Source organism: Sinohyriopsis cumingii, chromosome 11, assembly GCF_028554795.1.
Source record: "Sinohyriopsis cumingii isolate HCF-2022 chromosome 11, ASM2855479v2, whole genome shotgun sequence".
Lineage (NCBI taxonomy): Eukaryota > Metazoa > Mollusca > Bivalvia > Unionida > Unionidae > Sinohyriopsis > Sinohyriopsis cumingii.
In genome coordinates, this window is record NC_142971.1 from 113,001,243 (window position 1) to 113,021,865 (window position 20,623).

The following is a 20,623-nucleotide window of genomic DNA, read 5'->3' on the forward strand; positions in this document are numbered from 1 at the left end:
TATTACTGAACGCCTACATGACATGAATTATTTTTTAAAAATATATATAGTATGAAATGCGAAGCATGTGGGTATTTCAATGGGAAAAAAACCGCACAGTAAGTGTCAGAGTGCTCACATCTCAACTAGTCTTTGGTAGAGCAAGAGACTGTTTCTAGTGCACACTTTAGAAGAGCTATTAAGCTGCATATACAGCTTTGTTTATCAGCATTTGCCTAGTGTCTGCAAACAAATAAGAGTGCACATTTTTCCGAAACGTTTCTTTTAGTTTGCGTCTGGTTCATTCTTTGCCTGACCTTATAGGCAAGATGGCGGACGAAACCGAGCAGGTACGTAAATATGTCTAATATATTTTAATAATTTTAAATTCAGATATCTTCCTTCTGGTGCGAAATGCACTGTAAAAACACTGGACTTAGATATGGCAGTCTCAGAGGCAGGTAGGCGTAACATGTCATGTGCCGTGTACATGACAACGTAACGGCACATGCAAGCTAGGAACCTGTTTTCGTTGGAACCTTCGGTCATCTCTAATTATTAAATTTTTGCTTAATGTAGACAGACCCAGGAGAGATAAAAAGCAAGCATAATTTTAGTTGCGTGTCGTGTATATAATTAATTATTTGCACCAATGAGCAACGTGACACCTAGTCAAGTAATGTCTGCAGTTGCAAGAATGTGTATCGTAGACTGTCATCCACCAACATGTTCTCCGTCACGTTTTATTATTATCTGACATAAAGTGGTCGAGAGCAGCCTTACAAGCTGCGGTTCATTGGTGGAATATCTGTACTAATGTTTTTTTATGACAAAGTTCCTTAAATTCAGTGACACCCTCCAAAAAAGGGGCCCCGAGTGACCGAGTGGTCTAAAGCGCTCTCCGTTACGGATCACTGCCATCTCACCTCTGTCTGCGTGGGTTCGAGTCTCGGATTCGGCTAATGTGGGTATGTGAGAAAGCTTGCCAGTAGCTTCACGTGGGTCGGTGGGGTTTCCGGGGTTTTTCCGGGTTCTTCCTCCACCATTAATACTGGCCATGTATAGCCTATCGTGTGCTGCAAAATGGCGTTAAACCCTACAACAACAACAACAACCCTCCAAAAAATAAATAAATGAGCAAGCACGCAAAACTCGCGCACAGTCGATTCGTTGTGAACATTCGATACTTAATACATTCGTTACTGTTACAGTGTTAGATAAACATAATTTGACCATGTAAGTTGTTGACTTCTAGATCAACTGCTTTAATAAAACTCCTACAACATACAGGGCAGATCAAATGTTGGTTCAGCTGCATGTGTGTTCAGAACAGGTAGTTTAAGAAAATCCACTTGTCCCACGTACGTTTACATTTGTCACAAAACTTAAGTCATGATATGCCTAGACTCAATGAGGCATATATGCACTTTAATCCAAAACAAAATAAATGTACAACGTCTTTATTTCTCTGAGATCTTAAGTTTTTTTTTAATGTAGTCTGATGTTATTTATTTCACTGCTTTAGTCATATATGTTTTAAAACGGGGATTTCAAACTCAAATCACTGTGAGGGCCACATGAGAGATAGTACATTGGCCAAAGGGCCACATCAGTGAAACCTTTTCATACAATGAAAGCAGCTCATATTAAAGGTACCAGTTGGAAACAGGAAGTAAATGATTTAGTAATTTTTTTATATCAAAACTGGTTGGCTGTTAAGAAATACTTTGCGTTATTGATTATGTGACAAATTTCTAGGTGTTGTAGCAGGCCACATTAAATAACTTGATGGGCCACATACAACTAGTGGGACACATGTCTGAGACCAGTGTTTTAGAAAATGGATTGGAAAAAATTGTCAATGTACATGTCTGCCACCTTGACTAATACTAAGCCAGCAATTGATAGCTGTGACATTGTTTGCAATAACTGCATGGTATTTTTCCTTTAGAGTCACTGAAATCAAGTAATAATTAATTATCAAGCCAATATGATTGAAAATGTCTGTTCCTTAGTTTTGGCAATTCAACAATTTTTTTGCTGCCAGAGATTGACTTGTTTCTCCCTGGAGAAATAGTTACCTCAGACTCAGTGGCAGTCCTGTTTTAACCTTCCACTTGAATGTTGTTGTTTTAGGGTTTACATCATTTTTCAACACAAGATAGGCTATACATGGCGGCCAGTATAAATGGTGGAGGAAGAACCCGGGAAAACTCTGGAAAGAACCACCGACCCACGAGAAGCTACTGGCAAGCTTTCTCACATACCCACATTGGCCAAGCCTGAGACTCGAACCCACACAGACAGAGGTGAGATGGCAGTGATCCATGATGTAGACCACTTGGCCACTTGGGGCCCCTCCATTTGAATGAAAATTGTTCTTCTCTGAATCTTCACATTCCTTGTAACTTTCTTCTAACTATCTATGAATTATATTTCCAACCATTGATTCACCTTTTTTTTCCTTCTTAGCGAGTTATGCTATTAGATATATGATTGATTTTCATAATTTTAATTACTGGCATAAGGTCTCAGTTTACAAAAGTTTTCAGTTTGAAAACTAAAGATAACAGAAAACAAAAAAGCAAATTGTAAAATAAATACATTGGTTAACACTATCTCAGGAATACACCTCATATTTTATTTGTAACTTATTAACTGTCTTTGTGAAATTTTATTGTTGTATTTTTGAGCAAGCTCACTCTTCCAATGGGCAATATCTCAATCAGCTGGCCAGTCCTGCTGTAAGTAACAGATTGAAAACTGTCTGACCTAATCAAAACCTCTTAAAATGTTCTGGGTATTAACGTCTCCTGAATTTATTAAAGAAAGGTAAATAATAACCTTGAAAAAGAAATGCCTGTTAATTAAAAGGCATTATGATTATTAAATTGTGCCATAGTAAAGACAAACACAATTTATAAAGTTACATATTGGGTGTGTCACTGTGATACATGAGTTAGTTGACTAGCCTTCTTTTATTTAATACTTTTGATGAACTCTGGTACATTCAACATTTAAAAATTTAAACCTATTTTTTTAAGGGATGCTTTATTTCTACATTCAGTGGTTTCATGATTGTAACCCATATTAATATCATTATCTTTACTTGCTGTGGTTGAATGATTGTAATCCATATTCATATAGTTATCTCTGCATGCAGTGGTTTCATGATTGTAACCTATATTCATATTGTTATCTCTGCATGCAGTGGTTTAATGATTGTAAACCATATTAATATTGTTATCTCTACATGCAGTGGTTTAATGATTGTAACCCATATTAATATTATTATTTCTACATGCAATGGTTTAATGATTGTAACCCATATTAATGTTGTTATCTCTACATGCAGTGATTTAATGATTGTAACCCATATTAATATTGTTATCTCTACATGCAGTGGTTTAATGATTGTATCCCATATTAATATTATTATTTCTACATGCAATGGTTTAATGATTGTAACCCATATTAATGTTGTTATCTCTGCATGCAGTGATTTAATGATTGTAACCCATAGTAATATTGTTATCTCTACATGCAGTGGTTTAATGATTATAACCTATATTAATATTGCTATCTCCGAATGCAGTGGTTTCATGGTTGTAACCCATATTAATATCGTTATCTCTGCATGCAGTATTTTATGATTGTAACCCATATTAATATTGCTATATTTACATGCAGTGGTTTCATGATTGTAATCCATATTAATATCATCTTTACATGCAGTGGATTCATGATTATAACCCATATTAATATCTTTATCTCTTCATGCAGTGGATTCATGATTGTAATCGATATTAATATCTTTATCTCTTCATGAAGTGGATTCATGATTGTACCCCATATTAATATCTTTATCTCTCCATGCAGTGGATTCATGATTGTACCCCATATTAATATCTTTATCTCTTCATGCAGTGGATTCATGATTGTACCCCATATTAATATCTTTATCTCTTCATGCAGTGGATTCATGATTGTAATCGATATTAATATCTTTATCTCTCCATGCAGTGGATTCATGATTGTACCCCATATTAATATCTTTATCTCTTCATGCAGTGGATTCATGATTGTACCCCATATTAATATCTTTATCTCTTCATGCAGTGGATTCATGATTGTACCCCATATTAATATCTTTATCTCTTCATGCAGTGGATTCATGATTGTAATCGATATTAATATCTTTATCTCTCCATGCAGTGGATTCATGATTGTACCCCATATTAATATCTTTATCTCTTCATGCAGTGGATTCATGATTGTACCCCATATTAATATCTTTATCTCTTCATGCAGTGGATTCATGATTGTAATCGATATTAATATCTTTATCTCTCCATGCAGTGGATTCATGATTGTACCCAATATTAATATCTTTATCTCTTCATGCAGTGGATTCATGATTGTACCCCATATTAATATCTTTATCTCTTCATGCAGTGGATTCATGATTGTACCCCATATTAATATCTTTATCTCTTCATGCAGTGGATTCATGATTGTACCCCATATTAATATCTTTATCTCTTCATGCTATGGTTTCAAAATTGTAACCCATATTAATATCATTATCTCTACATGCAGTGGATTCATGGTTGTAACCCATATTAATATTGTTATCTCTACATGCAGTGGTCTCATGATTGTAACCCATATTACTACTCTGCATCTGAAAATGTATTTGTTTGAGACTTCTGAAATTTAAAGTCTGACTTAAGATTTTGGGAATGACCTGCACATCCCATACTGACCTGGGCATCCACATTCTGAAGTAGCCATTTTAACACAGTACATCTTGCACATTGTACACAGTACATTTATGATTTTTTTTGCCTGTGAAATAATTTGTATCACATCACTGCTCCTCATGTACATTAGACTGCTCCAGCATGGATCTAACATTGCACTTGCCATTGGCATTTTCCAGATTGCAAATGTTGGAGCAGACAGAGGATGGTATAAATAAAGTATGTGAAAAGTATGAAATGGATTAAATAATTCTGAGCTACACCATCATTGTGCCAGTTAGAGGATGGATGGCTGTACTAATAGACTCATTTCCTCAACTACATCAACAATAATGAAATCTTGTCCTGGAAATAATTTATTTACATACCAGGGTGATTTGAGAACACTTAATTTTATCCATGTAACTACTTGCCAAACAGCACGTTTTTATCAGTCTCCTGTAATTACTGTGCAAACTAAACATGATAAATACCACTTATGCATAGCTATGATTTGTACATTGGTAAATCCACATGGCCAATCAGTAGCTATCAATGTCTTTTATTTCTGAACACATCTGTTACAGACTGTTAGATCATTAATAATTATAACAAGGTCATCATGAATTTGGTGACATGCATCAAACCAATCTTTTTGAGTAGATTTTTTAAGTCACTGTGCTTGGCACATTAGACCAGAAAGACACAGGGAGTTACATTGAAAAGTGTGATGATTAGACCTATTCACTCACTACCAGTGGATATATTTTAAATCGATGAATCCTATATACTTGCAAATACTATGATTAAAATATAACTGATAATTTAAAATAATACTTAATCCATATGTGTCAGAACTTACTGTGTGTAATAAGCATTCATATTTATCACATGAGATCATGTGAGACTTACCTGGACACCTGCAAACAGTAATGTGACACTTACCTTGACATTGACCACAAGATATAAATGTGAAATAAAGAATCAATAGATGAATGAAACTTAATGCATTGATGTAGTAGATGCATGTATATATGCTAAATACCTATAATGGTTCTGATATATATATCCTGTGAAAAGAACACAGAACAAGTGTTAAACTTGCAAAACATAAAGCATTACAAATTGAACATAACCCCCACCACCTTCTTTGGACTTGCCTGCAGGCAAGTACCTTGTAAATTGAATTTGCCTGGGGCAAATTTGAGCTTGTCCTGAGTGATGGGCAGGTGGATTTGCCTAGCTCTGTTGAACATTTTCTTAACACCAAGAAGAGCTATGTGAATACTTTTATAGGCGTCAGTGTTGTATCTGCTACATTGTATGTTTTTCTGTTACGGATCACTGCCATCTCACCTCTGTCTGCACCGGTTCGAGTCACGGATTCGGCCAATGTGGGTATGTGAGAAAGCTTGCCAGTAGCTTCTCGTGGGTCAGTGGTTCTTTCCGGGGTTTTCCCAGGTACTTCCTCCACTATTAATACTGGCCGCCATGTATAGCCTATCGTGTGCTGAAAAATGGTGTTAAACCCTACTACAACAACAACAACAACAAGCATAAGCTAAATTGTACATTTCATCAGTGCTGTGTTGCACCAGCTACATCAGGAGTGTGATTTGTATGATTTGGATTTTTAACGTAACTTTAAAAATTTATTTAGTCATGTCACCACAATGTCTGCATTGTGGCAGTTTATAGTGATGCCTAGCACTGGGGCATCATGCCACACACGTGTAGCATCATGTCCCACCCAGTCACATCTTTTAATGCTGAGTGCCAAGTGAAGTAGCTGCTAGTACCATTTTTATAAGTCTTTGGTATGACTTGGGCAGGGTTCAAACCCATCACCGCCTGCATCCAAAGCAGATGCTTTAACCACTTAGGCCACTTATGGCAGGCCAGATTTGATATAAATGTACTTTACTTGGACCATATGTATCATGTATAAGATAACACTTTTGATACTAACAAGAGACATGGTCTGTGGACTGGACTAGTGAATCTGGCAGGCCAAATGATTGACACCCATGAGTTTCATTGTATATTGCATCAGTGTTGCATCAGCTACATTGTACATTAGCTGTCACATCCACAAGGCAACTAAAACTGCTGTTCTGAAGGAAAGGTAGGTATATGGGATTGTATAGGAAAAAGAAAATGAAATGATCAACACATCTATAGTAGCAATAGGTAGCAGAGTGGTCTGATGGGCTTGCTTTACAGATTACTGCCATTCTCACCTCTGTCTGCGTGAGTTCAAGTCTCGAGGCTTGGCCAGTGTGGGTATGTGTGAAAACTTTCCAGTAACCTCCCATGGGTCAGTGTTTCTTACCAGGGTTTTTCCAGGTTCTTCCTCCACCTGTTTTACTGGCTGCCATGTATAACCTATCATGTGTTGAAAAATGGAGTTAAACCCCAAAACAACAATAACCACAACCAACACATCTATGCACTATACAAATTGTGAATTTTGGGTTTTGGACACTACTAGTTAATTTTCCACTTTATAATACCAGATTGTTTTGCTTCTTTACAAATACTAATGATAGCAGTTTGAGATCTTCTGTCTTTGAATGTGTCTTTTGACGGGCCAAAGCATGTGATTATTATGACTGGTAATAGTTAGGTCATTTTGATAAGGGACTAACATAACTGTCAGGCTACACATGTGCCTAGTATCCAATGAGCATCTGTAATTATTTTTTACTTCCTTTTTCTATAGCTTGTTCCAGCACAAACAGTTGAGGAGCCTCTAGATTTGATCCGACTTAGTCTGGATGAGAGGATCTATGTGAAAATGAGAAATGATAGGGAGCTCAGGGGAAGACTACATGTAAGCTTAAATTTACAATGATCAGAGTAAAGCCTTTTCAGACAGTCCCAGGGCAAGTTGATTACGAAGAAATCACTTGCCCAGACTCAAATTCCATATAGGGCCATATGCTTTTACTATTACTTTTTTGCTATCATTTTGACACAGCTTTGAAATTACTAATTTTAAATAAAAAGAAATATCAAAATATTTTAATTTGAAATTTTTTCTTTGTTTATTTGCTATTCAAAATAGTGTGCTTTGAAAGGTATAAAATGTGTATGTTTTTTACAATTTTAATTTAATTAAAAGTAGTGATTTCTTCAGGTCTTGAGGCAAACCAATGCTTAGTACCAAAATAATTCATGTTTTTTAGTGTTCTGAATAGGGATAAAATTATTCATCGATAAATAGATACTTTTGTTGAAGCGATACACATACTGATACAAGAGACGGAGAATCAATACAAATCTATACCTACCATATGCATGTTATTTTAGTCTTCAGCAGTCATAAATAATTATTATTAGCTGCCTTGTTATTCTGTAAAAATTATGATCCATCTGAAACAGCATTTGCAGTCACAGGCACTCATGTTTATTAGTAAAAACGAAAAAGATTATTTGAGAATACCCACTCACCATCTACAAGTTAACACAAAGTGACATGGTTAATAATCTGCCCCACCCCCATTCCATGCTAATTATCTTAAGCCAGAAGTATGCTCAGCATATACTTTACATACAAACATGTTCCACATGTATAATGAAGTACTTTACTCATCATTTAATAACCATTTTCATGCAAAGTTTCTAAATTGAATCATATCTTGCGCTGCTTTGGTCAGTTTGAAAGCTATGTTACTGGTGTGTTGCACTTTGAAATCTGTTAGCTTGAATTCTCAGTTATGGTTATTGCTTCTTATGCTCCAGTTAAAAATCTGAGCAACAGAGAGACTTCACTGGAAAGTTATTAGATATGTCAAATACTTAAGCGGAGATGCTGTCAGATTGTGCGAATCGTGCAAAAGTTTTACAAATTCACGCACTTGAAGAACAGCGAAACACAAGAACATCGGCAAATTCAATGAAAGTCCCACATATGAAAATGTGCTCAGGAAATTATAGAATTTTTATTTAACCAGTCTTATTGTTTTTCAGGTAGCAACTGTTCCACATTTGGGTTCTTCAAGCATGACATGAATGGTTGTGAAACTAAATTTAATTAGAACAGTGTGCCCAGGAATAAAAATTTATGGCATAGTTTGAACCATTCATGAAGAAAGTTTCATAAATGCATGTTTAAAATATGGTCTACCTAGAAAACCCAAAATGTCTGATTCCTGTCGTGGTTCATTACAATTTCATTTGGCAAATACTTAATAATGATGGTGATGATGACAATAATTTTTAAAGTTATGAAGTATATCTGATTATTGGAGTGGGGAAAGTGTTAATGGAGATACCAGTGAGTCATTTCGAGCCCAAAATGGTGTTAAATACAAGTCAGGTGTTCATGCTGGATGGACAAAATATAGATGGCATAACCCTTTCATTGGTATTTTACTAAATTAAATGTACAAAGGGAAGAATACTGAGCCTAATTAAAACACAGACAATTTAAAAGTATAATGCAATTTTCAATTTTTTAATTAATCAAATTTGCCCTGCAGATGATATGCTACAAAACCATATGTAGTCATATTAGGGTTGAAATAAACTGAATAAATAAGGGTTTTTAAAAAATGCAATTAAGAAATAAAGGTATTTGTGTTAATACTCGTGTCTGCACAAGCATTGATGGCCGACTAAATACTCTTATACTTGATGATGGAACAGATAAGAAATTTGGCATAGTAGTCAGTAAACTAATGATTTAACAAAGGAGGTTTATGTTAGTGAAAAATCCTATTTTGGAGCAGATGTATCCAAAAGATAATATCTTCGATCTTTGGAAAATGGCACAAACAGTCACAAATATCAGTTTCACAACATATACAAGCTGACAAAGATAGCTGTGTATATGCCCCTTCATAAAGAAGCACAGAACAATATTGATACAAAGAAAAGAAGCAGAGTATGCTCAGAATTAATTAAATGATTAATGCTTATACAACAATAGGTCAAAAATGTTGATTTCAGTAGAGCTGTAAGAAAGTGTAGCAGGAAGAAAGAGAGACAGATATTGAAGTTTAGAAAAATATTGACCTCCCCTCCTTTTTTCTTTGATTAAGGGGGAAGTCTCCCTTAAGATAAAATCCTGTTATCATCTCTCCTTTAATTTTACATGGGGAAACAAATTTGGAATTTCTCTTTTTTATTTAACCAGTGAATGAAGGTACTGATGGAGTAAATGAAATTATTATAGAATGAGTGATGGGGCAGATTTCAAACTGCCCAAGTTTATCACTTGTGTAAGTTTAAAAAAAATTGTAGAATAGGACTGGTCATAGTCAGTAGTTTTCCTTCTTCACTAACAAATCTAACTACTTGTGGCTGCATCAAATAAAATGTGATAGATTTTGCTGGTATTCAACCTTATTCCCATGCCTGGATTTGTTCTAGATGAGATTTTCTTTGCACAAGGAATTGCATTATTTCTTCTGTTTTGAAGATAACATTGTAATGTCTTCCAGGTGTAACTGAGACATGAAATAGGTAATAATATGTTTTCTGATCTTTCAAAATTGTACAAAACAAAGGGAATTAAATGGAGCCACCATTAAATGGCCAAAAACATTAGATAAAACTCACCACAACGAACAGATAGTCTGTTTGAAAGTACTGTTGTTATCTTCTCATCAGTGAGAATTGCATATAAATATATGATACCTGTATGTTTATCTGTAGTCTGTAAACTAGAAATAGGACTAGAATGTCAACATACATGAAAGAGCACCACCTACTTTCCAAAGATGGAAAGACCATCAAGTTCATATGTGTATTGCTATGTATCATATCACAGGCTCTGTATCGTGAATTGTATCAATATTCGGCACAGGTGTATCATTTCACCACTAGATCTGAAATAACATTTGTGTCTTTATTTACTTAGGTTGATTCCATTTCACAGAAAGGAATGGTTTCTTTACAGTCTTCACAGTCCTGATGTAAACCATTGTCTGATTGCTAAATTAATGTCCTTACTGACTGGATCAGCTGAATTGATGTTCATAAACATTATGAAGCTTGTAATGCATTGAATTGTTTCTCTTTGATACTATAATGTTGGTATTGTTTATGAGACTGAATTCTGATTCACATTATACTGTAGAGGGGCTCACAGCTAGTATGATTTCCAACAATTTCACAATTTCTCCATGTTCACTTGTAGAATTTTAATACTTGTGGCATATGCCTCCACTCTTGGAATCTCTGACCAACTCTTTAAGCTAAGATAATTAAAATACAGTGCAAAGTATTTCTGTTTCTTTAGGGTTAAAAACATATTCAGTATGCTTTTGTTGGCTACCATTCTCTTATCTGGATTAATTTTTAGCCAATCGTATAGTTATTTCTCAGTATATTTAACAAACTATGCATTACAATATATGCATGAGCAAGAGACAGCTTATTACATTTTTGCATTAATGAAGGACAAGTGAGTGCTAATTTTAGGTAACCAATGAGATAAAGAGAACAAAAATAGTGTTTTTCGCCATTCATTGGTCATGTGCTTCACTTTGTGCACAAATTTTAAGAGTTTTCCATGGTGACCTGCAAATGGAGCCCCAGCAGGGGGCTGAATATTAATAATTCTCCAGTGTCTTTTAGGAATTTCAAAATGAAATACCAGATTTCATTATTACTTAAGGTTTTGTAGGGTCAGTCAGATTAAAAAAAAAATTCTTTGCACAAGGCCAATGGGCAACTCACTTAGAATGCACTCAATTTATTTTCCATAACATTCCCAGCTTACATTTTCACTCAGAATTTATCTGATATTAGAACATTTATGGAGAATTTATTAAAGTCGAAATGAAACAAATTTTGTATGTAATTGTGTAGATTTTGTAATAGTTAAGTCTGCTTTCAATATATTCTGTTGTTCATTGTCCTTTACATGTAGTGAAAATTGGCAAAAAGATGTGTCTCTAGTCTACACTAGACAGGTGCCTTTTATATAAAGGAATATCCTAATTATAGGGATTTATATTGGCAGAATTCATAAACATGATTTCTCGACATGTATCATGCATACACAGGTGTCTTTTAAGGCAGGTTTCCCTTCCCTTTTCTCAGGCCTATGATCAGCATCTTAATATGATAATGGGAGACGTTGAAGAGACGGTCACAACAGTTGAGATAGATGAGGAAACTTATGAAGAGATATACAAGGTGATTATTGAGATGACTGAAATATTGTGAATTTACTTTATACATGTGAGCAAACTCAGTTGTATGATTTGTGGTTGCTACAAACTACAGACTTAAAGATGCAGCATAAAATGTCATCTCTGTGCATGCCATTGTCAGACAGTTTTCCAGATAATAAATACAGATGAAAATATTGTTTTTAATAAAAACCACAAAAATGATTCCAAGAGAAATTAAATTCTGAGGAAAATTATATTCATATGATTTGATAGTCTGTTTACAATTACATATCTTCAGATTGAAGCCCATTTCTTTAGTCAACATACATTTTCATAGTATTGTTTTTTATTCAAAAGAAGAAAATTAATTAAATTGATTTTAAATAAATAAAAGGAATTTTAGAAAGACAATTAAGTGTAAGACTTGTGTTCATTTAAAAGTATTTACAGTCTTTACTGTTAGTGCTACATTTCCTAATATTTTTTTATACAGTATATCTTGAATCAATTACCATACTGATTATAAAGGTTAAAGGTAAAGACAATCAACAATAATATTAAAAGAATTATACACATGATATTAAAGCTCACTGTAATTATACACAATATTAAAGCTCACTGTAGTTATACACAATATTAAAGCTCACTGTAATTATACATAGTATTAAAGCTCACTGTAATTATACACATGATATTAAAGCTAACTGTAATTATACACAGTATTAAAGCTCACTGTAATTATACACATGATATTAAAGCTCACTGTAATTATACACACGATATTAAAGCTCACTAATTATACACGATATTAAAGCTCACTGTAATTATACACACAATATTAAAGCTCACTGTAATTATACACACGTTATTAAAGCTCACTGTAATTATACACTCGATATTAAAGCTCACTGTAATTATACACACAATATTAAAGCTCACTGTAATTATACACACAATATTAAAGCTCACTGTAATTATACACACAATGAGTTAAAGATACTTTTGGCATATTTTGATTCTAATTCTGAAAAAGGAGGTTTTCATTTACAAACCACAATATTTGATGGTTCACATTTTTTATATAAAAAAAATTACAAGAAAGACTACCAAAGTTTATTTTGCATGTCATCTATTTTTCAGACAACAAAGAGGAATATACCCATGTTGTTTGTGAGAGGAGATGGCGTGATACTGGTCTCCCCGCCCATGAGAACAGGGACTTAGTTGTAAAAAATATACAGGATCTCAATCTCCCTATTTGCATTGCAAGCATTATTGTGTTTTCATCGGGAAATGACAATAACACATTCATTAAAACATTTTGTACATTGAGTCATTATAGTGATTTCACTGGAAATGAAAAAAAATACAACCAAAGATATTTTTTTTATTGTTATGTCCTACATTTTGAGTTTCATATGACCAGGATGTAGCTATTGTATGGTTAAATTAAGTTTTCTCGTTAATTTCAAGAACCAGCCATGGGTTTCTAGTTTTATTTACTTAAATAACATTTTAGTTGCTTTTCATTGAACTGTTTTAATTTGCATGGATATTCTTTACATAAGTTAAAAGAAAGCTGCATGAGAAAATTCTGTTTATTGATATACATGATACTTTTTGCCAAACCCAGGCAACAGCATATAAATTAAAAAAATTCACCAGATGAGTAGCTAAACGATGCAGTTAAAACTAGCATAAAAATTCTTATATTTTGTAGTACATGTACTATACATGTTCGCTTATAGGTCGAGTCCAGCTGCAAACAACATGAACCCTGAACTGCTGTCACATAATGAGCTGTCAGATCAGGGTCTCTGTTATTTGTTCTGCTTACTACTCTTTACAAACTATATAGAGCCAGGTCTGTCAGTGGATGTTTAAACGTTTACGGCAGTCATTGTCGAGTGAGAAAAACAAATATACTACATATCGGATAATAGTCCTTTAAAACTTAATAATCTCTGGTGCAATGCAGGCCAAAATTTTTGTCAAGACTGCATAATTTATAGATTTTTAGGTTGTAGACAAGAATGCCTGAACCCTTTTCAACACAGAAGAACATCTAGAAGCCCTTACCTTGATTAAGTGCAAGTGCCTTTCTATGTCTTTAACATATTTATGTGAAGGCATGTTTGGATACTGGTGCCACATCTCTGGACATGGATGCTTTTGGACATCCATGGTAAACAAGTGCCATTTGCATGGTCATTTTAAGGTACTAAATGAGTATATGCCCTCAAAGTAAAACAGGTTTTCCTTCATGTTATGTCAGTTACTAATGTATTAAATGTTTTTTGTTGTTGTTGTGGGGTTTAACGCCATTTGTCAGAATACGATAGGCTATACATTGCGGCCAGTATTAATGGTAGAGGATGAACCCCAGAAAAAACACCGACCCACAAGAAGCTACTAGCAAGCTTTCTCACATACCCACATTGACAGAATCCAAGACTCAGATCCATGTAGGAGAGGTGAGATGGCAGTGATCTGTAACGGAGAGCGCTTTAGACAACTCTGCTAAGAGGATATTGGTAATTCCCCTAAAATGTAAATAGCTGCCACTGTTTTTATTACAGAAGCATGAAACCCTAACTTCTTTTTGAAGATTAAATGTAATATAAAACCATGTCAGTAATCGGTAAAACTTTAATAAACAAAGAGAAGCCAACCAGTCTATTATTGTACACAACAATGACATTCATGAGCAATCTTTGAAACAAAACATTGAGTGAAACCTGTATCATACTAACCTGGGAGTCACCACTTCATGTGGAGTCAAGAATGTCACTGTTCATCATTTTATACTTAGAGCATTTTATACTTTAGAAAGAAACAGTATACACTAAATATTGAATCTGAAAGCTTCAGATATGCCTATCCAGTTATTCCCAGTAATGCAGTCCTATTCAGATACTCTCAACTGGTTCTAGGCTGTTTTATCTATACAGTACATTGTACATTATGGCAAGAGGCTGTTTTATCTATACAGTACATTGTACATTATGGCAAGAGGCTGTTTTATCTATACAGTACATTGTACATTATGGCAAGAGGCTGTAGTTCAGTGGATCAGACTATAAGTTAATGGTGTTGGGACTGAGCATGTTATTCAAGTGATACCAATCATTTAAGGGATTGATGAATGCGATGATGACATCTTACTGTATTGTAGATTTATGTCAGCAATTCATAGATTCTGAATATGTGCATCAGACTTGTTTGTTTATGTATAAAAATATTGCACAGTTCAGAATATGGCACAGAATTAATTTGATGAAGAATAAAGCAACACCTTTTTTCTGCTTGTCTTTGCACAAGCCATAAGGTACAGTGACACTACCATGTATGACATGCCAGACAGGTGCTTCACTGCATGCCTTGATTTTACCAACATACTTTATTTGCCATCTTTCCCTATAGCTGCCATATTAGTACCATAATCTAAAATAATTTCAGTGATTTTTTGAGAGATAATTATTTTCTTTAGTTATTCGCATAATTTCTCCTTTAAAAAAATGGTGATGACTTCAAGTACATATTTTTTACCAGTACCATTTTAGAATTAAATATTAACAGAAGAGACTTCCTAAATACCCATTTATGCATACAGATATAAAATATTAGATTTTGTTCATCTTAGGTAGATTTAGATGAATTTCCCCAGACCTGATCCTTGTCAGATACTCATGTGTACCTAAATAGTACGACTTTACTCACCACTTTGGGAGGAACTGGAAAATCGGTATTTGTAATGAGTGCAAAAATGATAGGACAGTTTATTTCTCAGAATATTGTTCATCAGCTCCAGTATAGCAAATGCATCATGCATCTGACCTTAGTGTGAAAGTTCATTATCTAGTTTAGTATTTTTACATCTGCTGGTCTTTAGGCTAGAAGAGCTTACGGGATGGTCTTTCTTCCATTGTCAGTTTGTTTTCTGTCCATTAGCACAGGCTAGAAGAGCTTATGGGATGGTCTTTCTTCCATTGTCAATTTGTTGTCTGTCCATTAGCACAGGTTTGCTGTTGCTACTCTTCCTTGACTGCTTTGAAGATTGCCATGAAACTTTATGAATACATTCATCCCATGCCTAGTTGGTCCTAAATGAAAATGGTGCTACTTGGTCACATGACATTAGCCATCTTAAAAATCTTGTTATGGCTACTTGCCTGAATGAATGGTCATAGTTAGAAAAGGGTTTTATTAAAATATTTCCTATGATGTCTAGTTGGTCCTTCTTGAAAATAATGCCGATTTGATGTCCAGAATAGCAGTGATCTTGACAGTCTTATTATCGCTCTTCTTCCTGATGAATGGATGGGCATATCAGTATGGTGTTTCTACTGAATGACTTTTAGTATCTAGTTGGTTTTAAATGAAAATGGTGCCTATTGGATTTCCAACATGGCTGCCATGGCAGTGTTCTTGAAAATCTTTTTATTGCTACTTCTCCTGAATGAGAAGTCATATTAACATAAGGTTTTAACCAGAAGACTTCTTGTGATGTTTAGTTATTTCTAAATAAAAATGGTGCCTTACTGATGTATAATATGGCAGCAGTTATCCTCAGAATCTTGTTATTGCAGTTCCTGATGAACAAAGAGACATGTTAACAAAGGGATTTCTTTAGATGACTTCCAGTGATGTCCAAACGGAATCGGTCAAATTTTGTAGGCAGTGCGAGGCCTGGGCTGAGTTTGATTGACACTGTTTTACATCATCATTTAGTCATCTGTTTTGTTGATTTTTGGGCACACCTACTTTCATCCACACAATAATCTCATTGGCTGTTCATAGCACCAAGTGTAGCATGATTAGCCATGAGGTAAACTTTTAATACAAGAAGTATGGGCAAGTTATCCCACCCTTTCTCCATCATTAGCAAAGGTGTCATGAATGTAAAGCTGCCTGTGGTAGGCGTTTTGGAACATTAATTTTGTGTAGAAAATATTCTGTATTAGTTGGGTAGGAGATCAAGTACATGATGACAGTTGTTATTGGTGGCTTTCCAACACAAGCTTTATATGGTCATTGGCTTGGTAATTCTTAAGTAATTTTGTAGGAAAGAAAATCCATTCATAGTTCACTTATCTATTGATTCTTTAGTTCCACTTGTCATGGTATGGTCTGATATCCATCATATATTGTCTTCCAAACATCCATTATCACAAGTTTGTTGTTGATACTAGTATTAATATACTTGTAAGATTGCCATAAATCTTTAAACTTTCCTTCATTCAATGGTATAAGTTGGTCCAAGATTAAAAAAATAGTGCCTACTGGCTTTCAATTTGTCTGCCACAATCACCCATCGTGAAAATCGTGTTATCACTACTCTGCCTGAAAGATTTAATATGATGTCCAGTTGGTCTGAAATGAAAACGGTGCTAGATGTGAGGTTCCACTATGACAGCAATCTAGTTATCATTACTCAGTGGGTTGGATTTTCACCAAAACAGCTTTATGATTTCTAGTTGGTCCTAAATGAAAATATTGCCAATCTGTTTTTCTAATATGGTTGCCATGACAGCCATCTTGAAAAACTTGTTATGGCTTCTTCTTCATGGATCATCATATTACTATGAGGTTTTCACTAAAAGATTTCTTACGCCTAGTTGGTCCTGAATAAAAGTTGTACCTATCTAATGTCCAGTATGGCCAATATCGTGGCCATTTTTAGAATTTTCTTATCACTACTCCTCCTACATCGATGGTCATATTGGCATTTGGTCTTCACTAAAATACTTCCTATTAAAATAAAAATGGTGCTGAGCTGACATCAGGTATATCCACCATTGCAGCCACCTTGAAAATCTTTATGACAAATCTAGCTGAACAGAAAGTCATAATGACATGGGGTTTACACCAGAAGACCTCTTATGATGTCCAGTTGGTTTTAAATGAAAATATTGCCGATCTGACATCCAGTATGGCTGCCACACATTGGCTGTCTTAAAACTCTTTATGACTACTTCTGAATGGATGGTCATATTAACATGAGCTTGTCACTAAAAGACTTAGAAACGAAAATAGTGCCAATCTGATATCAAATATGGACACCACAGCAGCCATCTTGAAATCTTTTAATTGTTGCTACTCCTGGATGGAAAGTCGTATCCTGAAAATATTATATCTACTCCTCCCAGATAGATGGTATATCAACATGGTGTTTTCACCAATAGACTTAGTATGATGCCTAATTAGCCCTAATACTTGGAATAAAAATTAAGAAACGGTCTTATCTTGAATTTCTGGAAATTCTTTTCACATAGAAAAGCACTAGTTTCTTCAAGGGACTATTTTTTTAAAAAAGACCATTTGGGTTTTGTATGATAAGCTTTTGCTACACTAATTTCTACAATTTTGTTCAGTATTGATCTGTTGGCATCATCACTGGCCAAGGTTCCAATAACACTAACTGCACCTTGGAGAACCGAACAGACATTTAAGTTGTTCAAATTTGAACACGGCTCCTACGTGATCAAGTAAAGGGGAGCACACAACTTGAGTGGACTGATAAATAAACAATTTTCCACTGCCGGTCAGTCCATGTTTGCACAAATAGCATTCACTCAAATACACCTATAATAGCTTTCCTGTGCTACATAGTTGTACTTTCAATGTTAAACTTACAAAGTATCCTGTTTGGGTTAATTGCCTCCACCGTTTTCAGCCGATATACAGTACACAAAGCTATTGATTATTTGGCATAACATACTAAGGGAGGCAATAAATGAAATCCAATAGATGTCACTAGGACAAAGCAATGATACAGCTGTTCGATCCACTAAGGTGTAGATAGGGTTATCGGAACCTTGGTTAGTGAAGATATCTGTTGTAGGGATGCTGAGTTTTACTGACTTTCAATCCCTTTTGGAAGGTCATAGAGGTGCGAATATGTGTGAAGTAACCTGAAAAAATGTCATGCAAATATTTTATATTCACATTTTTACATCCTCATATGAGAATAAACATGATTGCTTTGTAGTTTATTGCAGTGCATGGATTTTCACCTGTCATGCTGCAAGCTTGCACATGGACCGTGTACAGTACTCTTAAGTGCTTTATTTATGATTCACCTAAATTTGTTTGTAAGACTTCCACTAAATTCGTCTATCAGTTTCTTACATAATTGTTTTGTGGAGTGATACCCCATGAATGGTCGATCCATTTTTTGAAAATGCATAATTACTCTTTTATTTATTATTTGTTTTTTTGTTTTTTTTTACACGACCCCTCCTGTTATTTATTATTGGATTTTGTTTTTACACGATCACTCTCTTATTTATTATAGAATTGTTTTTTTTTACACGACCACTCCTGTTATTTATTATAGGATTTTGTTTTTACACGATCACTCCCTTATTTATTATTGGATTCTTTATATGATCACTCCCTTATTTATTATTGGATTTTTTTAAAAAATACAATCACTTCCTTATTTATTATTGAATTTTTTAAATACGATCACTCCCTTATTTATTATTGGATTTTATTTTACACGACCACTCCCGTTATTGATTATTGGATTTTATGTTACAAGATCACTCCCTTATTTATTATTGGATTTTTTTTTATATGATCAATCCCTTATTTATTATTGGATTTTGTTTTACACGATCACTCCCTTATTTATTATTGGATTGTGTTTTTTCATGATTACTCCTTTATTTAATATGGGATTTTTGTACACGATCATTCCGTTATTTATTATTGGATTTTGTTTTCACACGATCACTCCCTTATTTAATATTGAATTTTTTACACGATTACCCCCATATTTATTACAGGATTTAAAAATTAGTGGGCTACTGTCACCGAACGGCCAGATGTTTGAGGGATAAAACAGTGGTCTTGTTTGCTGTTGGTTTTTTCTGCCTTTACTGATCTAAAATAAAATATGAATTGTTGTTAAATAATTTAATGCCAAATTAGTTTTACGAAAGCCTGTTCAATCCTGATTGTTATCTGCACATTAGTTATCTTCACAACTTCCAGCCAAGTATTATAGATTTGATAAACTTGATACTTTAGCATTGGGTCAGGTGTAATCATTACCAGTGATGGCTGTAATTAAAAAAAATTCCACTACCCAATTCCAGTACCCAGCGCTTTCAGTGTAACATAGTGTACGCTATTCAAACTGTGTTACACTGGCTCGCATCTTTTGGTGTCCTTATCTTTAAATATCGATGTAATTGAGCATTGGTTTTGTTGTATACATTTCTCAGAACGTTTGTATAATTATCTTCCATGGGATATTGACCGATGAGCAATGAAATAAATGGAATAATTGCCATTTGAAGTTATATGTATTCAAATTCTCAAAGTTGACGCTGAAATACTTGGTATCAAACGCCACATGGCCTGTATGTCTTGTACTTAATACATGCCAACCTGTAGCGGTGCTACTGGTTGTGGTGTTATGAGGTTGTACCTTCTTACAAGGTGTCTGCTTGTTTGGCTATCGTTATCTAGAGGGTGATCGCCCTTGGTATTGTTGCTCAGAATAAGTAAATTTTAAAATAAAGTGTGAAATTATAGATGGAATAAATAGAGATCTCAGCAGATACATAGAACAGGATGACATGAGTCCCCGTGGAAAAAAAATAATAATAATCAGTTACATAAACAATTGTGATAATACATTACATTAGGAATATACTTCTTTTTAAAAAAAATCTTTCACCGAATTTCAAAGAAATATATTTTTATAAATAGCCGATCTGTTTTAAGTGATAGAATTAGTTCATCATATAATCAAATGAACGA

General features: G+C 34.3%; 1 protein-coding gene across 2 annotated transcripts; it reads left to right on the forward strand.

Annotated features, from left to right (window-relative positions):
* The first annotated feature begins 203 nt into the window (after positions 1–203).
* LOC149789434 (U6 snRNA-associated Sm-like protein LSm3) lies at positions 204–18,838 on the forward strand. 2 transcript variants are annotated; one of them, XR_016424356.1, is made up of 5 exons: positions 204–329; positions 7,444–7,554; positions 11,775–11,870; positions 12,989–14,781; positions 14,864–18,838. XR_016424356.1 is itself a non-coding variant. In XM_089975521.1 (4 exons), exons 1-4 carry the CDS (start codon positions 309–311, stop codon positions 13,070–13,072), a joined length of 312 nt encoding a protein of 103 aa, XP_089831647.1. In that variant the 5' UTR covers positions 204–308; the 3' UTR covers positions 13,073–18,838. The 2 variants fall into 2 exon arrangements, 1 of the variants encoding a protein (XP_089831647.1); XM_089975521.1 differs by having other exon boundaries at positions 12,989–18,838.
* Positions 18,839–20,623: the final 1,785 nt, after the last annotated feature.